A 16,109-nucleotide genomic window follows, 5' to 3' on the forward strand; every position below is an offset into this window, starting at 1 on the left:
CCAATAATAGTCAGGACGTCAATGTCTTAGTGGCTGTGTTCACTCAGGTTGACTGCCACAGCCTCACGACCCTTCTGTTTCGCAATTTGTTTGCTGTTCTGGTAGGCAAACAAACCTGGTATATATCCTCTTTGACTTTTGTTCATTTCGGATGATGCAAAGCATACTCATAAGTCCTCTCAAGCGTCCTCATCACAACCACAAGACCATCCATTTTCCCCTCAAACCTCCAAGTCAACCATCCATCCACAATGTGTCTCCACGCAACGCGTATCCCTTCAAGGCTTACAAACCTACCATTCAAATCCGCAACGGAGAGCCTTTTCGAGCCATTTTTCACCTATCCGCCACGCATGCAGAGCATTACAGAGAAACTAAGCACTCACTCGTATGGAAGTCTCACCACACTAAGGCTATCTAACCCAGCGAGATTATCAAACACATCCAACACATCCAACACATCCAACACATCCCAGCCATTCAAGACCACAACCTCGCGGCAAGATCTCAACGATTTGTATCTACTTTGGGCTTGCGACCTTGCAGCACCTGCAACCGTTGCGTCTTCCTCGCCAATATCACAATAATCACACGACGACATATCCTCGCTCGGGCTTGCTCAGGCTGAACTGCTGATGTAGTTAATGTGGATCGTGCCAGTCACAACTTTGTAGGCTTTGGAGTAAATGTGGTCGAGTATGCTTTATTCGTTTCCGAAGAGATTCTGTCAAGGGATTAGGGGATTGAGCGCAAGAAGTCGTGTTGGAATTGTCTGGTGACGCGGAGTACTCGAGCCGCTACGAGTGTGTTAGCACAGGCTGTTGCATTCTAGAGTAGAGGTACAGGAACTGACAGCTGCTATTAGAGGCAAAACCTATACAGGCGCGATCGACGATCATGTTAAAGAGCTCAGATCGGCAGAGCAGTGTCAGGATTCAATGGTGATGCCCCGTAGAACAAGGCGTGGCGGCAGCGCAGTAGCAGCAGCGGTGTTGGAGAGATTATCGCATGCCTCGATCGCAAACTGTAAAAGATACGCAGATCACACAGAACATACCAACTGAACATTTTCGAATCGATTCTTGACGCTGTTGTGATATCTCAAGCGAAGCTCCCAGCCGTAGCCGTAGAAGACCAAGCCATGATGCAATTCTCGTCTACAACAAGCCCATACGCCATAAAACGCCGTGCCGTGTCGTGCCGTACCTTTTCCACTTCCTTCTCATCTTCACGGGTCGCACATCCATCAAGACTCTCAACCCAACCCCCCTCACTCCGCGTTTCGTCTTGTCTCGTCGCGCGCTTCCCTCTCTCCCTCATTGATCCCACGCATCGGTCTAAACATTCTCTACGATCGCTCCGCAACCTTGTTCTCTGTTCTACGTTAGTCCTGATCCCTTATTACAATTCCTTCTCGAATTCTTATATTCTCCTCTTCTTCGCCCGGAATGTAGGAAACTCACTCTGCTGCGTCAAAAGCAGGCCGTATCGCTTCTTGATGGTAACGCGATGCCTCGAGTACTTGTCATCGGGAGAGAAGCGGGCCGGGTGCGCGCTCTTGGAGACGTCACCGTCGATGACCTTCTTCAGCGTGTAGATGCGCTTGGCCGGGTTCTGCGGGTCGGGGACGAACATAAGATGCATGCTGGGGCAGGTGTTAGTCGCGGGTTGTGTGTAGCTTGCGCAAGATAGCAAGGACGTACGTGGCGGTATTTGTGAAGTGGTGCTGGGTGGGCGGGTTTGTGGAAGTTCGGTGCTGGTGCTGGTTGTGAGCTTCTGAAATCTTCGCCCGTGCGGACATTTTCTGCGGACCACCGAGCTCTTTCCTTGGCAATCTGACGTGTTTGCACGGTTTGCACTACTCGCCTTATCCTAAGCTCCACATCACCATCAACGCGCCAAACACTTCGCACCTTCTGAACTACCACGTCACAGCATAATTGTCGCATTCCGTTTGATTCTCCCCCACAAATTCGAGCATGGCGCGCACAAGTCTTTTCCTGGTTATTCTGAGCGCCTGGGTGTTTGGCGCACATGCGCAATTCGGCTTCTTCGATCAGATGTTCAATGGCGGTGGAGGACAGCAACATCAGCAGCAGCAGGCCCAGAACGTGAGGAGTGATAGTACGTGGTATCAGGCGCAGTATGAGAATGGTATGTACACGTTCTATTTTCTTTCTTCTGCCATCCTCGTTCCATACCCTGCATTCTTCCACCTCCATACACACTTCTTCTTTGCTGTTACTCTCTCGCAAGATGATTTTATTTATCCAGTATGTCATGCTGACTCCCTCCATAGCGCAATGCTCCCACTACCTCTGCCCCGGCACACTCTCTTGCGTCCACTTTCCGCACCACTGTCCCTGCGCGTGGCAAGGCGTCGAGGATAAAGTCGAGTTGGGCGAGGGGATAGCCATCTGCGGATCCAAGGGAGGGTACAAGGCTGGCGAGTTTGCGAAGAAGGTCGAGCTGGCGCGGAAGGGGCTGTTGTGAGGAAATAACAAGCATAAGCGATGAACGATGAACAATACCGAAGGCGTTGAGGATATGAAATTCAACGTAGAATTGCGTGGTATACCAAGAGGAGTACAAGCACGAACGAACAGAAGATAAAATTTAGACGGATATTCCGACCGCCATCGTAAATTCGTGTCATTTCATACCAGAACAACACCAAGACCAAAACGCCATTCCCCGTGCCCACCCATCCAACACCTAACGATATTACCGGGTATTAACACCCACCCACCAAAATAACCCCACATCAAGACCTCTTAGCATACTTGTACAAATACCCCTGCCTTTCTCCACTCTTCTCATCCGCGATGCCAGTCTCCTCCCTCCCCCACTGCCTCATCAACACCTTGCCCATCAATTCCTTCTCGCTCTGTATTTTGCCGACAGACTCGACCCACTGCCCGTCCCGCTTCCCAACAACGCTCTTTGCGCGTTCCTTCATCAGCTTAGACAACGCGGTGGCGAGACGCTCATCCATGGCGGTATTGATAGCAGCGAAATCCTCAGCCTGGGTATCGAGCCGAGATTGCAAAGCTGCAGCTTCTGTTTGTGAGGCGAGGAGTTGAGATTGCAGGGAGGCGATTGTAGATTGCAGATCGTCTTTAGTCTGCGAGGAAGTTTCCGCTGCTTTGAGGGTTTTGTTCTCTTTCCGCAATGCTGCGGCTTCGGACTTTAGGGTTTTGGTCTCTGCAACTTGTCGTCGGATGATCTCGCGGAGGTTGGCGAGCTCCGTATCCCTTGTGCTGTCTGGGACGGAGAGGGCGGTGGAGCTCTCATCGTCGGAGGGCTCTTCGGCAGCGCGCTGTGCAGTTTCGGCTTGGAGCTTTGCCATATCAGCTTTTGCGCGGTGGAGGTCTTTGACGATGCGTTTCTTCTCGTTGCGTTCCTGGTCGAGCAGTGCGCCGGCTTTGCGGACTGCGTCTTCGGCGTTGTCGCGGACGTCTTCCATCACTACTTCGTGTCGTTCGATCAAGTCGTGATGCTGTGATTGAAGTTCTTTGAGCTTGTTCTCAGCCTCGATCTTTCTTTCTTTCATCGCGTTGAGCTTTTTCTCAACATCTGCGACGCGACGATCTGCTTCTGCGCGTGCGTCCTGTAATCCGTCATTCGCGTCCTCAAGGTCACCTTCCAGTCTTTCGATTTCCGTTCGGGCTTTGGCGCTGTCGCGGCGTGACTCGGCTAGTTGCTGACGGAGAGCTGCAATGGCAGTCTCGAGGCCTTGGATTCGGCCCTGAGCGGTATCGAGATGTTGCTCGGACTGTTCTTGCGACTCGGTACGGTGTGATAATTGCTGCTCCTTCGACGCGAGGTCAGTTCGGCAAGACTCGAGCTGACTTTGAAGCGAGTCGATACGTGATTCGAGTTTGGCATTGTCGTTGAGTTGCAAAGATTTGGTGGTATTTCCAGCATGGCTTGCCTCAAGCTCCGCCTTCAAGTCTCGGAGGCGAGCGTTGAGGTCCAGGTTCGTCTGGAAGAGTTGTTGCTTCGCGGCGACATCGGCTTGCGCACATTCCAACTCAAACAGTGCGGACTGGAGCTGTTTTTCAAGATCGGAGTTGTGCGATTTTTGTGCGCGATGTTTCGCGTCCATGGCGGTATGCATCGCATTCCAGTTCTGGGCTTCTTCGCGGGCTGCCCTGGCATCAACGGTAGCCTTCTGGAGTTCTGCCTGTAATCCGTCTGCTCGAGTCTGTACAGACGAAAGCTGCGTGGACAGCTTCTCGCGCTCTCTCTCAGCGGCCTCTACAATGCTCTGGTGCTTCTTAGACTCTGAATGGCCATCGTCCTCAGCCTCGTGTTTGTTTGACTGCCTGAGCTGAGTCAACTCCGCCTGGACCTGCTCCAACGTTCGTGCTTTTGCTGACATCTGTTCGTCGATAGCTCTCTTGGACTCCTCCAGCGCCCTCAGCTGTTGCTCAAAATCCGCCCGCTGGCTCTGCAGCTTGGATAGATTTTGCTGGCGCAGTTCCTCGCCATAGTCTTGCATCTTAGCTTTCACAGTCTCCTGCAGCGCTTGCTCTCGAGATTTCCGTTGAGCTTCTGAAAGCGAACGAGCCGTCTCGTGTTCGGCCTTCTGTTGTTCCATATCTTTCCCAAGGCTGCTGAACCTTTCCTTGTGCTTGTAGTTGTCCACACGTGCGCCTTCAAGCTCTGTGCGAGTGTAGGAGAGAATTGTCTCGAGCTCTGTGATGCGCGTCTTTGCGGCCAACTCGTGGGTCTCGAGCCGCGATTCCAGTTCAGCGATGCGTTTTTGCATCGCCGTGTTCCCGCTCGTGTCGATGGCCGAAGACACATAGCGGTGGTGGATGACTGTCTCTTGTGTGGGCTTTCGCGGCGTGGTGTCGCAGTCCTCGACTGTGGGCTGTAGCGATCGGGCTTTTGGCGGCGAGGATCGTGGTACTTGCAAAAAGCTTTGCTTGGGCACGTGCGGCGGTGTTCCCATGAGTGCGCTATCCATCTCCGTGTCCGGCAGCGCACTCAGAAAACTCCTGACTTTCTCGTCGTGCTGCATGGATCGCTCAGACGCGGGCGTACTATACACGCGTTTGTCAGGCGTGCCGTTTGCGCGCATCGTGGGTGCGATAGAATGTGAGCCCCCGTCCTTGCGGCCGCTTGAGCCTTCCTCTACCATAGCGTCGTCGCCGCCTCCTACGGAAGTTTGCTCCTCGGTATCCGTCTGTCTCGCGTCCATCCGCGTCTCTTGCCTCTTTCCTTTCGCTTCTTTCCGCGACTTGATCTGCGACAAAGGCAGGTCTGCCGTCATCCAGTAGGTCATGTTCATGGTGAAGTCCTCGGGGCCCTCGATGTCGCTTGTTTCCACGCAGTCAACCGGTTCAAGGTTCCCGTCCAGGTCTGTAGACTCGAATGTCGAGTTGAGGCCTAGCGCGTCCAGGTCCATCTCATACTGCGACCCATCCTCTGAGGTTGGGCGACGTGCCGGGCTGCGACGCGGAGAGCGCGTCGGGCTTGTTGTGTAGTACGAGTGTGTTCGCGCCATTGCTTATTGCCTGCTCATCAAAGATATACACGCGCGGCGACGTGGCGTTGAGTATGAATAAGAGTTTGTCCCTGTGTTTGTTTGGGTGTTTTGGTTGCGCGCCCGATCGAGTTAAATCAGGGTCCCGAAGTTGAGGTTAGCGTGGTACACGGGTGCACGTGAGCATCACGAGGTTATCTCGATTCCACTTATCACCGTTGAGATGCAAGGTTCTTTTCTTCCTCTGTACTCAGCGTACACTAATCACTCGTTCTCTGAGGAATCATATAGTACAGTTAATTTGGGAGGACGACTACTACACAAAGGTCTAACAAAGAGTAAAGACATCACGGTTGTGGCACTAAAAAGTAAGCAAGATGCTTACGAACTTTTGTATAATCAGTGTTGAGAACCTCGAAAAGACCTTAACCAGCCAGAAATAACGTTCTTCTGACTCAATACCCTCAAAGCTTCATCCACCGGATTACCACCAGATCTGTCGAGGTTATGTTTCCCCCCAACAATACAATGACAGTTTGGCCATTTCTTGGTCCATACAAGTTGCTGTACGTCTTCATAGTAGAGAGTGTAGCGGTTCAATGTATACTTTGGGAAATGATTGGCTCGACTTTACTCTCCACAATTCCGTTGTGCGGAACAATGTGGGGAAGCCCACTTCGATGTCGGCATCAAATGTCTAGTCCCAATCAAGTGGGCAGTTACGAAGTCAAAATCTGGCGAACGTTGAGTTGTTCACGCAAAATAAGATGGAAAAACTTAGTCTAAGACATAGATACCCGTGTCTTGATAGGTTACAGATACTGTTGGTTGTGTGGTGTTGAAGAGTGACTTGATCACACATTTGAAAGATGTCCCGGTTCCTGACTAGAGAATCTAGCGTGTGGGGATGCTACCTCGGTAATGCAGATCCGCTAAAAGAGACACCGATAACTACCTACTTCGTATCTACAAAGCTTGAATCGGGAACCTAACCGCAAAGCCTTTGTTCTTCTTACCTTGACCTGTTCTTGTAGACTCATCGGTTCATTTGTCACGACTTCTCCGCAACATTATTGTACTTATCGACATTTGAGACATATCAGATCTAATCGCTTGTCCATAGAAATCATACACCATGGCCCCCGCAATCGCAACTCCTCGCAAGCTATGGCAGCATCCCAATCCAAAGTCCACGGAAATGTGGAAGTTTATGCAAACCTCGAACCGAAAGCGCGGGCTGAACATGCAGGTACGTCTCATGTGGCTCCCACTCGTTCTTGCTATATTTGGCTTGGATGAAACAAGTGTTTCATTTTGTCCACTGTTTTGGCGTTGGTATCTGTCAGCACTCCGGTGGTCTGGGAAGATGCTTGTGTCGCGCAGTTACAAGAACCGAAAAATCGGTCATGTCGTCACGAACACATCCAGACGTTTCACGACATGCAAGTGTACCACAGTTCATCAAGTGCCAAGAGAGTTAGGCGCAACATGACATCCATCGAATCGGCGACGGTACGAAATCACAGCTCGAGATGCTAATACCGAAAATAGACGTTTCGCGAACTGTACGCATGGAGTATCGGTGATAGACGAACGGAGTTTTGGGAGGACTTGTGGGATGGCAGTGGGCTAATCTACGAAGGGAGCTACACTCATGTATGTGCCGGATACTGAGTCTCTTCCGACGTCTTCATGCTGTGAAATTGTTACTGATGCAGTAAGGTTGTTGACGCTTCTGCGCATATGGACAGCATCCCACATTGGTTCGAAGGCACATACTTGAACTTCGCCGAGAACATCCTCTTCGCAGCTTCGCCATCAAATCCATCCATCCAGACCACCAAACATAAGGAAGACTCCAAGATCGCTTTAACAGAAGTACGCGAGGGCAACACTGAAGTTCGACATTTGTCATGGGGTGACCTTCGCCGACGTGTCGGTCTGCTTGCCAATGCCATGCGAGCAAAGGGAGTGAAGAAAGGTGATCGGGTCGCAGTGGTAGCGAGCCATAGTATCGACACGTTCGTCTGCTTCATGGCTGCTGTGAGTCTTGGTGGGCTGTTCAGCTCCAGCAGTACGGATATGGGGACGCAGGGAATTCTTGAGCGCTTACTCCAGATCAAACCTGCCTACGTTTTTGTCGACGACTGGACAATTTACAATGGGAAGACTATCGATCTCCGGCCCAAGATCCAGCAGATTGTTGAAGGTTTGGAAGGCGTCTCAGAGTTCAAAGGGATAGTCAGTCAACCAAGGTTCCCCGGGAAGCCAGCAGATGTGAACAACATCTCGAAGACAGTGACACTACAATCCTTCTTGGAAGCTGCGAACGGTGATACGGGGCTGAAGTTCGAACGAGTGGCTTTCCGCGACCCCTTCCTCGTTGTATATTCCAGCGGTACCACCGGTGTGCCGAAATGCATAGTCCATTCCACCGGCGGAGTTCTGGTCAACTTTGCTAAAGAGGGCAAGCTTCATGGCGAGCTGGGCCCTGACAGCGTCAAGTTGCAATACACAACAGTAAGTTCGTTTTACCTGTATTTGCAATCACCTATTGAACAGCAACAGACTGGCTGGATCATGTACCTTGTATCTCTGCAATGCTGTCTATTTGGCACCCGCAGCGTCTTGTACGACGGCTCCCCTTTCAACCCCTCCCCGCAAGCCTTCCTTTCCATCCTCGAAGAACAGCGCGTAACCGACTTCGGCACCTCACCCCGCTTCCTGCAAGAGCTGCAGAAACTCTCCATCGTGCCCAAGAAACAGTTCGACCTATCGGCGCTCCGCTCCGTCACAACAACAGGTATGGTACTTCCCGATAGTGTGTCTGAGTGGTTCTACGACACCGGATTTCCATCAACCGTCTTCTTGAAGAACATCTCTGGTGGCACGGATCTCGCTGGTTGCTTTGGGACTGCGAATCCCCTCGAACCTTTGTATTTGGGTGGATGTATGGGCCCGTCTTTAGGCATAAAACTTGAGGTGTACGACAGCACGATTGAGAGTGGACCAGGCCGCGCTCTTCCACACGGGGAGCCTGGCGAACTCGTCGCCACAGCGAGTTTCCCTAACCAACCCGTGTTCTTCTGGGGCGACGAAAGTGGTGAGAGGTATTACAATGCATACTACACACGTTTCCCGCACGTTTGGACTCATGGAGATTTCATCGAGGTCCATCCTGTTACAGGCCAGGTCTTCTTCCTTGGTCGCGCAGACGGAGTCCTCAATCCTTCAGGAGTGCGGTTCGGCTCTGCGGAGATATACTCCGTCATCGAGGAGAATTTTCCAGAAGTCGCGGACAGCATTTGTGTGGGGCAGAGGAGGCCAGAAGATAACGACGAGAGCGTCTTGTTGTTCCTCAAGATGAACGATGGATTTCAGTACAGTCAGGATCTGGCAGATAGGGTCAAGAGCAAAATTGGTCAGGAGAGAAGTCGCAGACATGCTCCGAGATATGTGTTCCAAACTTGGGATATTCCGGTATGACTTCCTCCTATCCACATTTTATGAAAGAGAGATTTGCCATCAGCTGACATGCAACAGACAACAATCAACGGGAAGAAGGTCGAGCTCCCAGTCAAGCAAATCGTTTCCGGCAAGGCCATCAAAGCAAGTGGTACACTGGCTAATCCAGACAGTCTGAGTTACTACTACCAATTCGCCAAGATGGAGGAAGTACTGCAGGAGCAGAACGGCGTGAAGGAGAAGAGGAGAAGGAGCAAGCTATAGCGCACCCACCAAATACAAACCCACGTCCCAGCTTCCCAATCTCCAAACACACGTTCCACGTCCCAATCTTCCCAAAGCCCACCCCATGACGTCCACAACCGCGCTTCCCTCCCATGATCCCAAAGTCCAATTTCCATGCTCCCGATTCCCAGCACCCCCCCAATCTCCCACGGCCGCGGCCCCTCCCGCAGATCAAACATCCAAAAAAGCTACGGCCTCCCAGCTTTCATCTCCCCTGCGATCCTCATCCATCTGCCCCCGCTTAGACCGCTGCAGATGGCGCGCACCCTGGTCTATCTACACTCGCTCGTCAATGTGAGACATGAGGCCACGACATTGGGCCCTGCGTCCGTTCCCTCGTTCCTAGACTGCGCGGCTCCCTCGTCTCGGTGGGCTTCGCAATACAATTACTCGGGGTGTTTGGGATTGTCCGCTCGGGCGGTATGGTTTATTGCGTGGGGTGGATGGATGTAGGTAGTCTTGGTGCACTGTCCGGACAAGTAAGAACCGACCGACCGAGCAGTTGTATTATAGCTATATGATTAAAGTAAAGCAACAACACAGGTAAGGCAACGGCTAAATCTGCACAAAAACACACTTTATCCATATAAACACAGTACATATTATGGAGCAGCGGGAGGAAACACCCGAGAGCGCGAAGCGAACACATCTATTCCATAGTATGCACATTATACATACATACATGCATGCACATTTAATTCCTCGTCTCGTCTACCATCCATCCCATCCTGATCCCGCACCCTCGGTCCAACTCTCTCCGCCCCATGCGTCGTCATCACCCAGCAGCGTCATCATCATCATCACGGCCCCCCATCCTTCCCATCCTGCCTGCATCCTGCATCCTACATCATCTATCCATCGAACCATCACCCCCCTCCCCGGTCTAAATCTCGCCTCGTATCGATTAGCCCGTTTCGAAAGTGCTGTTATCAGCACGCAACGCACGCACGTACGCAGGGTGGATTTTCTCCGAGCAGTGGGGCACTGCCCTGAACTGACTCGTGGGACTAGCTGGGACCTGCGGTAAAACGGTTAGAGTGGGTATGTAATTATTCGCGAGATGCGCAATTCGGCGCGGTGGGTTCTGTGGGTGCTGTTGGAGTGGGGATGGGGATAACGTCATGTTGTGTATCGGGTAGATGGGGGGATACGCGGACGTACGATGCAATGCGGTGCAATGCCATGCAGCACGACGCGACGCGACGGGGTGAAGAGTGATGATGGAGCAAGACGTCACAAGCACAAAGGACAAGCGTAGGTATGTATGATGAAGGAAGTGACAATCTCTATTGGTGTCACTACAGAAGTACTAGAACTAAAAAATAAGGATATCATAATATCGTGAAGAGAACTATTTGCTGTCCAGGGCACCACATACTGTGATGGTTGCCATTATCCGACCCCCATATGAGAATATACAACACAAAAAAAGAGGAGAACGCAGGCTAAAATGGCGATGCGATGTGACGATGACTGTGATGGTGGTGGTTGTGGCGGCGGCGGCGAGCACTTCGCCTGCCAATGTGATGCGCGAGGGTATCGTAACCTCTTCCAAACTGCGAATCGATATGATTTGATAATGAAAAAACGCCTGATGTGCGCCGACATGCAGATACGCTTGCGAAAGATGCCCCATGTGAGAATGGTGGGGTAGAAAAAAGGTAGGGGTGTCATGTACAGTGGCTGGGATCGCGCATGAATGTCGTCTAGTTGTATACATTGACGCGTCCATTTGCGGAGAGATGTTTCGTTTCGTTTCGAAACAAGGCCAAGCGTCATCTAGGGTCTTACATCAGGCTCATTAGCGACTTCCTCTTCCTAAGACGCTTGGCTTTGATGCTAGCCATGGGATCCTCCAGGTCATCGAAAGAAGGAATCTCAAGCGTAGGTGCCCTCTCGTTTGCGCCGCGAGCAACCATTCTTGATTGCCGGTTGAACGACGAATTCGAGGTGAAAGAGGGGATCGGAGGCATCTCCGGCGAAGGGCCTCTAACTGACTCTGCGTGACGAGACTTTGGTCGCAGGATAGTGGACGCGCGTCGTAGCTTGTTGGGAACTGGGCCCGGGAAGTAGGACGACATGCCTTCAAGAGGCGCCGTCTGTGGTGTGAGAGGCGTGAATGGAGAGCTTGGTGTTGGCGGCGCTTGGCCGTTGATCTGTGCGCTGTGCTTTCTCGATGATGGTGAGATGGCAATCCTAGCTAGGGCAAGTTTCATGGAGATGGACCGTAGTCGTCTGTGTGGCGCAGGCTTAGCGACGTTGTCGGCGCTCTGATTTCCAAAAGGATCCGTGTTGAGAAAGGCGTGGCTCGCGGGCGATACCGGTGTCAGTGGTGCAATGTGTGACTGTCGGAACTGCGCCTGTGAAGTCTGGATTCGGTGCAGGTCGCTGCGAGAAATCGAGGGTACGTAAACGGAGGAACGACCCGAGCTAGATGACTCGGCAGTCGCGCTACCTGGTCGAAATGAAGCATCGTTGACAGGTGTAACACTACGACTTGAGTTACCGGTCTGGATGGTAGATGTGGTGGATGCGGAACTCGACAGTTCAAGCGTGCTGAGCTTCTTGGTGAGAGGCGAATGGCTTGTGGATGGTCGTCGAGTATCGAAGTTGATGGACGGCGAAACCGAGCGGCTGGCAGGAGGTGAGAGGGGGCGAGTGTTGGTGGTAGTGACGGTCAGTGACATGCGCTGGGCCTGGTCTGCTTTCCTGAGCTTGCTGATGGCTGTGACGGGGAGGTGGGCAACCGAGACTGCACGCTGCTGCACAGGTGGGCATGGAGGAGCAACCGTGGCGAGCTCAATAACCTTTGGTCGGCCAGCAAAGGCATACGACACGCGGACTGCCATGTCACAAGACTGTCCCTTGTTCCACCTCGATACTGACAGCGTCCTTGCCTTCTGGCACTCCCTGGTGATGTCGTGGATGACGACATCGTCGTAGTCGTACTCTGATTCCGAGTCCGAGGCCATGTCTGCTGGTGAGAGGCCCTCTTCGCTGGACATGTATCGTTCCTGGAGGCAAATGTTCTCTTTCTTGCAGATGGCACTGGGCTTCTCGACGGCAGTAGTATCTATCCTGAGGGTGTCCGAGGCGTCGTCCAATTTGGCACTCGAAACGGAGTTGAGAGTACTGGAGCGTACGGTGGGCTTCTCAAAAGTCCATTGCTGGAGCTGGGACACGGCGGCGCTGGCCATGATGGGTTGGTAAAAGAATGGTTCTTGGGACCCGCTGTGGTTACTATTTATGAATCTCGACCGGGCGTTTGGTGCTGCGGCATGAAACCTGGGGCGTGTAGCTTCTACGCGCCAATAGTGTGAGACGTGGGTGAGATGGATGTGACGGTGGGTGGCGTGGGAGCACGAGGCAGACTCGTGATACACTTGTCGAACAGCTTGGCAGAAGCAGCAACGGGGTCGGTCAGGACGTGGTGTGGAGGAGGGGCACGGGTATGGATATAGAACTGTAGGGGCGAGAAGTCGGCCAACAGCAGGGCAGGACGGCGGACGCTGATATAGTCAGGCACGCAGATGGATTAGGCGACGGGGTTTCAAGTACAACAGGCGAGCACGACTACGAACGGGTCGGCCAAGGATGCGGTGGATCTGGCAGAGTCAAGGCTTTGTGGCCGTGGCACATGGCAGGACGTGCACTAGCCGATAGCAATCTCCTGCTGGACCATTTTGGCAGTCCGCATGGTGCACACGGCGGCCTGGCGATTCACGAGATCGCGCAGCAGCAGCTCGTCGACACGACGTGCAGGACAGAGAGGGTGTGCCCGCTGGTTGGGCAATGGCGTGTGTGGGCGACTCGATTGGCAGCACAGAGCCTCGAGCGTTGCAAGCCTCAGGCGTTACACCTCTGGCACGCCTCGCACGCTCACCCACCCGCGCCAGAGCATCGCACACGCCAGGCACAGCTGCATCGCCCGTCCGATGAGGCGAGAGAGCCGGCTGCGTTGAGCGGGCAACAAATTGTCACCAGCCAGGGGACGGCGTGCCCTGCGATCGCCCTCCTTTCATCTGGACTACGCCCGTTCGACACGACCTCTTGCCGCTATTCAGGGGCAGGCCACTCACAGCACTGGCGGCGACCTTGGCAGTGTGGGGACTATGGCGCCGCAGCCGTGGACGGACCCTGACTGGCCGTCACCGCCTCTGTCGACCCGTTCGTTCTGCGCTGGCAGGCCGTCGAAGATCATGCCAGACCCTTCTTCCAAACCTTCCCTCTCCATGGCCTCGGTCAGGTTTGTACCACCGCGCTGTGCCCTTGGCGCAACCCTGAAGCACGCAATTCCGGACATGCGAACGCTTCTGACCGACGGCGACAGCACGGGAGGCCACATCACCTTACCAGGCCTCCGTCGCAGGTCTGCACCCCGACTCGAACCCTTCCAATGGCGCAAACCCAGCCTGTGTCACGCCAGCCGCCATTCGCGCTCCACACTTTTCTGCTGTGACACTCGTAGCGCCCGCGTATGAACTCAACACCACCACCTTTTCCAAGCGTCGCCCGCATTGACCACTCACAATTGCAGCTTCCTCCACACCACCGTCATCAGGTGAACAGAAAACCAGAGCCCCCGGCGCTTCTTGGTTCATCACAATCTATTGCATAGTTCATTAAACGTCGCCAGTCTGCTTCAGCCCTGACCTGGTCAAACTGACGACGCCTTTATCTTGCAGCGCGATACGGGCGTTTGACCGGAGCACATCATGGCAACGTTCGGGCTGATCAGCCTGCACAAAGGCAGGTGCCGCGTCTTTCTGCGATGCTGTATGGCTGTAGTGCGTTGTCAAGATCGTCATCATCAAGAACCCTCCGAACCCTGTCGTCTCTCACCATCAGCGAATCATGATCCACATGGCGACTCATTGGTGGTAAGAGCCGACAGTGTAGTGAACGATCATCACGCAACTGCGATAATGCCCCGCAGTCCGAAAGCGGTTTTATCTTCGACATGATACTGTGCAGAAACACCAAGAGCTGAGGAGATCAAGAAGTAGGCTTAAAAGGTAGGTCTTCTTCTCTACAACTTCATGCATACTTGTCTAGACGGCTACAGGCGGTGCTGAGGAAAAAAAACTTCATGAAAAGACAACCAGGTTGTATTCTTTAGTGCTGCTACAGATATTTTAGTGTGTTCATTGTGCGTCAAGTTATCGCAGCTGCGTGCCCACTCACATCCACCCAATCCATGTCCATTACTCTCTCACACAGCTTGCAAGCGTATCCATTCTTTTCACAGTCTGCATCGTACTCCTCATTGGTAGCAAGCAAGTATGTGGTGGCAACCATCAGCCTCCTTCGCATGCGGCTGGGATTGCACCACCGCGGGGCAGCGAGTGTGCGTCTTAGTGACAAAAACCGTTGTCGTCCACCAACGCCCTTGAAACGCCACACTCAACGGCCGTACCACTCCGCAGGTGACCGGAACCCCACCATGCCAGTTTCCCTCCCCTCCTTGCATACCCTCTACAAAGGCCGGGAGCGGGAGTAGAGAAAACACACACTATGTAATCATGACTCTTTTCCCAGCTGCTGAGGGCCCATCTAGTGCATAACCAGCAAAGAAGAAGTATGTCACCGAGGGGGGACGTGGCGGGCATCACGAGATGAATACGGACGCATTTCTTCTTCTTCCTGCCCGCCCAGTCCATCCCCGGGATACCCAGCTACTGAACACGAACATCACAGCCCCCTCCATCACAACAGCCACCTCGCCCTGGAAAATACCAGCCACATACACACCCCACCCACCGCGCCCAACAAACAAACTCATAGCCCCTCAACACACAAAGTCTCGTATGCAAAGACGAAGTCGACGCAAGCATGACTCCATGCAAGTCACCTCGCCCCCCGGGAGGTTGGGTCCGCCCATGCAGAAACGTATCCTCTCCCCCTACCGTTACGCTGGGAATACGCGACATCGCTGAACAAGTAAAGTCCCGCCGTTGATGAGCCGCGAAAAGCAAGTGTGGGAGAAAGGGGGAGGTGGCTGTGTTTGGTAGATGGAGGTAAGATGCGGATTTTGTCGGTGAGTACGCGTTGGCAAAGGGGGATGCGAGTCTTCGCACTATGGGGGGTGGGAGGGGAAGATGGGAAGGATACTGCGGTGTGGAATTTAGTGATGTCTTGAGTAGTAGTATACATAAATCTATTCTGCAATATGTGTACGCGTGATGGTGCAAGAACACGCCCTAACCAACCCCATGTGTATCCTTTACCCCCGTACCATCACCCTAATCTTCAGTGCGAAGAAAAGACAGCTTACACACCCAATCTCTATCCCCCCCAGCACTCTCCCACTCACTCACCCACCCATCCCACAGCCTAGTCTACCCCAAAACTCTTCACACTCCTCAATTCAACTATACATATACCGCAAGTCCGCACCCACACATTTCCCAGACATGTGTGCAGCGATACATAAGATACGAAGCCACTGACTGACGAGCGAACATGGGAGGATTGGGATTGTGATAGCAACAACGATGGCGATCTAGAACAAGAGGAATTGATGCGTGCGTGCGTGCGTGCGTGCGTTGTAGAGGAGAAGTGCAAGGGATATGTTTAAATGACATATTTCCGTCTAGACAATAAATCTACACCAGCGAGTAAGAAGCAGCAGCAGCAACAGCAACTTTTCCACCAACGAAGATAAAAAAAAAATGGATAGAGGAGAGAAGAGACCCGCGCAAAGAGGTATATAAAAGAACCCAGAAGCCCCAAACACATCTCAAAAATCACATAAAAAGCCCCCCCCCCCCCCCCCATTATATAACCCATACCAAACATCAATCCCCGGGACATAACTTCTACGTACTAATTTCTCCACCACCCCAACCCAGCCTTTCGTCATCGT

General features: G+C 52.9%; 6 protein-coding genes across 6 annotated transcripts; 4 read left to right on the forward strand and 2 right to left on the reverse strand.

The window, feature by feature from the left end:
• Positions 1 to 958: 958 nt before the first annotated feature.
• Positions 959 to 1,735, reverse strand: P153DRAFT_370082 (H/ACA ribonucleoprotein-like protein complex subunit 3). Its single transcript, XM_033668943.1, has 3 exons — positions 1,704 to 1,735; positions 1,464 to 1,645; positions 959 to 1,374 (listed from the first exon to the last, which is right to left on the reverse strand). The coding sequence occupies exons 2-3, from the start codon at positions 1,642 to 1,644 to the stop codon at positions 1,349 to 1,351; spliced, it is 207 nt and encodes a 68-aa protein (XP_033519814.1). The 5' UTR covers position 1,645; positions 1,704 to 1,735; the 3' UTR covers positions 959 to 1,348.
• A 160-nt stretch (positions 1,736 to 1,895) lies between these two features.
• P153DRAFT_370083 (long chronological lifespan protein 2) lies at positions 1,896 to 2,661 on the forward strand. Its single transcript, XM_033668944.1, has 2 exons — positions 1,896 to 2,154; positions 2,300 to 2,661. Exons 1-2 carry the CDS (start codon positions 1,980 to 1,982, stop codon positions 2,491 to 2,493), a joined length of 369 nt encoding a protein of 122 aa, XP_033519815.1. The 5' UTR covers positions 1,896 to 1,979; the 3' UTR covers positions 2,494 to 2,661.
• Positions 2,662 to 6,495: 3,834 nt separating this feature from the next.
• P153DRAFT_370086 (acetoacetate-CoA ligase) lies at positions 6,496 to 9,234 on the forward strand. Its single transcript, XM_033668945.1, has 5 exons — positions 6,496 to 6,743; positions 7,046 to 7,150; positions 7,217 to 8,014; positions 8,063 to 8,974; positions 9,038 to 9,234. Exons 1-5 carry the CDS (start codon positions 6,630 to 6,632, stop codon positions 9,221 to 9,223), a joined length of 2,115 nt encoding a protein of 704 aa, XP_033519816.1. The 5' UTR covers positions 6,496 to 6,629; the 3' UTR covers positions 9,224 to 9,234.
• A 1,797-nt stretch (positions 9,235 to 11,031) lies between these two features.
• On the reverse strand, positions 11,032 to 12,441 carry P153DRAFT_389581 (uncharacterized protein; the record flags this gene model as incomplete). Its single annotated transcript, XM_033670855.1, has 1 exon — positions 11,032 to 12,441. One exon carries the CDS (start codon positions 12,439 to 12,441, stop codon positions 11,032 to 11,034), a length of 1,410 nt encoding a protein of 469 aa, XP_033519817.1.
• A 440-nt stretch (positions 12,442 to 12,881) lies between these two features.
• Positions 12,882 to 13,725, forward strand: P153DRAFT_389582 (uncharacterized protein; the record flags this gene model as incomplete). The annotated part of the gene is made up of 2 exons (XM_033670856.1): positions 12,882 to 13,279; positions 13,347 to 13,725. 2 exons carry the CDS (start codon positions 12,882 to 12,884, stop codon positions 13,723 to 13,725), a joined length of 777 nt encoding a protein of 258 aa, XP_033519818.1.
• Positions 13,726 to 14,447: 722 nt separating this feature from the next.
• Positions 14,448 to 15,319, forward strand: P153DRAFT_370091 (uncharacterized protein). Its single transcript, XM_033668946.1, has one exon. It carries the CDS (start codon positions 14,860 to 14,862, stop codon positions 15,178 to 15,180), a length of 321 nt encoding a protein of 106 aa, XP_033519819.1. The 5' UTR covers positions 14,448 to 14,859; the 3' UTR covers positions 15,181 to 15,319.
• The last annotated feature ends 790 nt before the right edge of the window (positions 15,320 to 16,109 follow it).

The sequence above is a fragment of the Dothidotthia symphoricarpi genome (genome assembly GCF_010015815.1).
Source record: "Dothidotthia symphoricarpi CBS 119687 unplaced genomic scaffold P153scaffold_20, whole genome shotgun sequence".
In the NCBI taxonomy this organism is placed as follows: Eukaryota; Fungi; Ascomycota; class Dothideomycetes; order Pleosporales; family Dothidotthiaceae; genus Dothidotthia; species Dothidotthia symphoricarpi.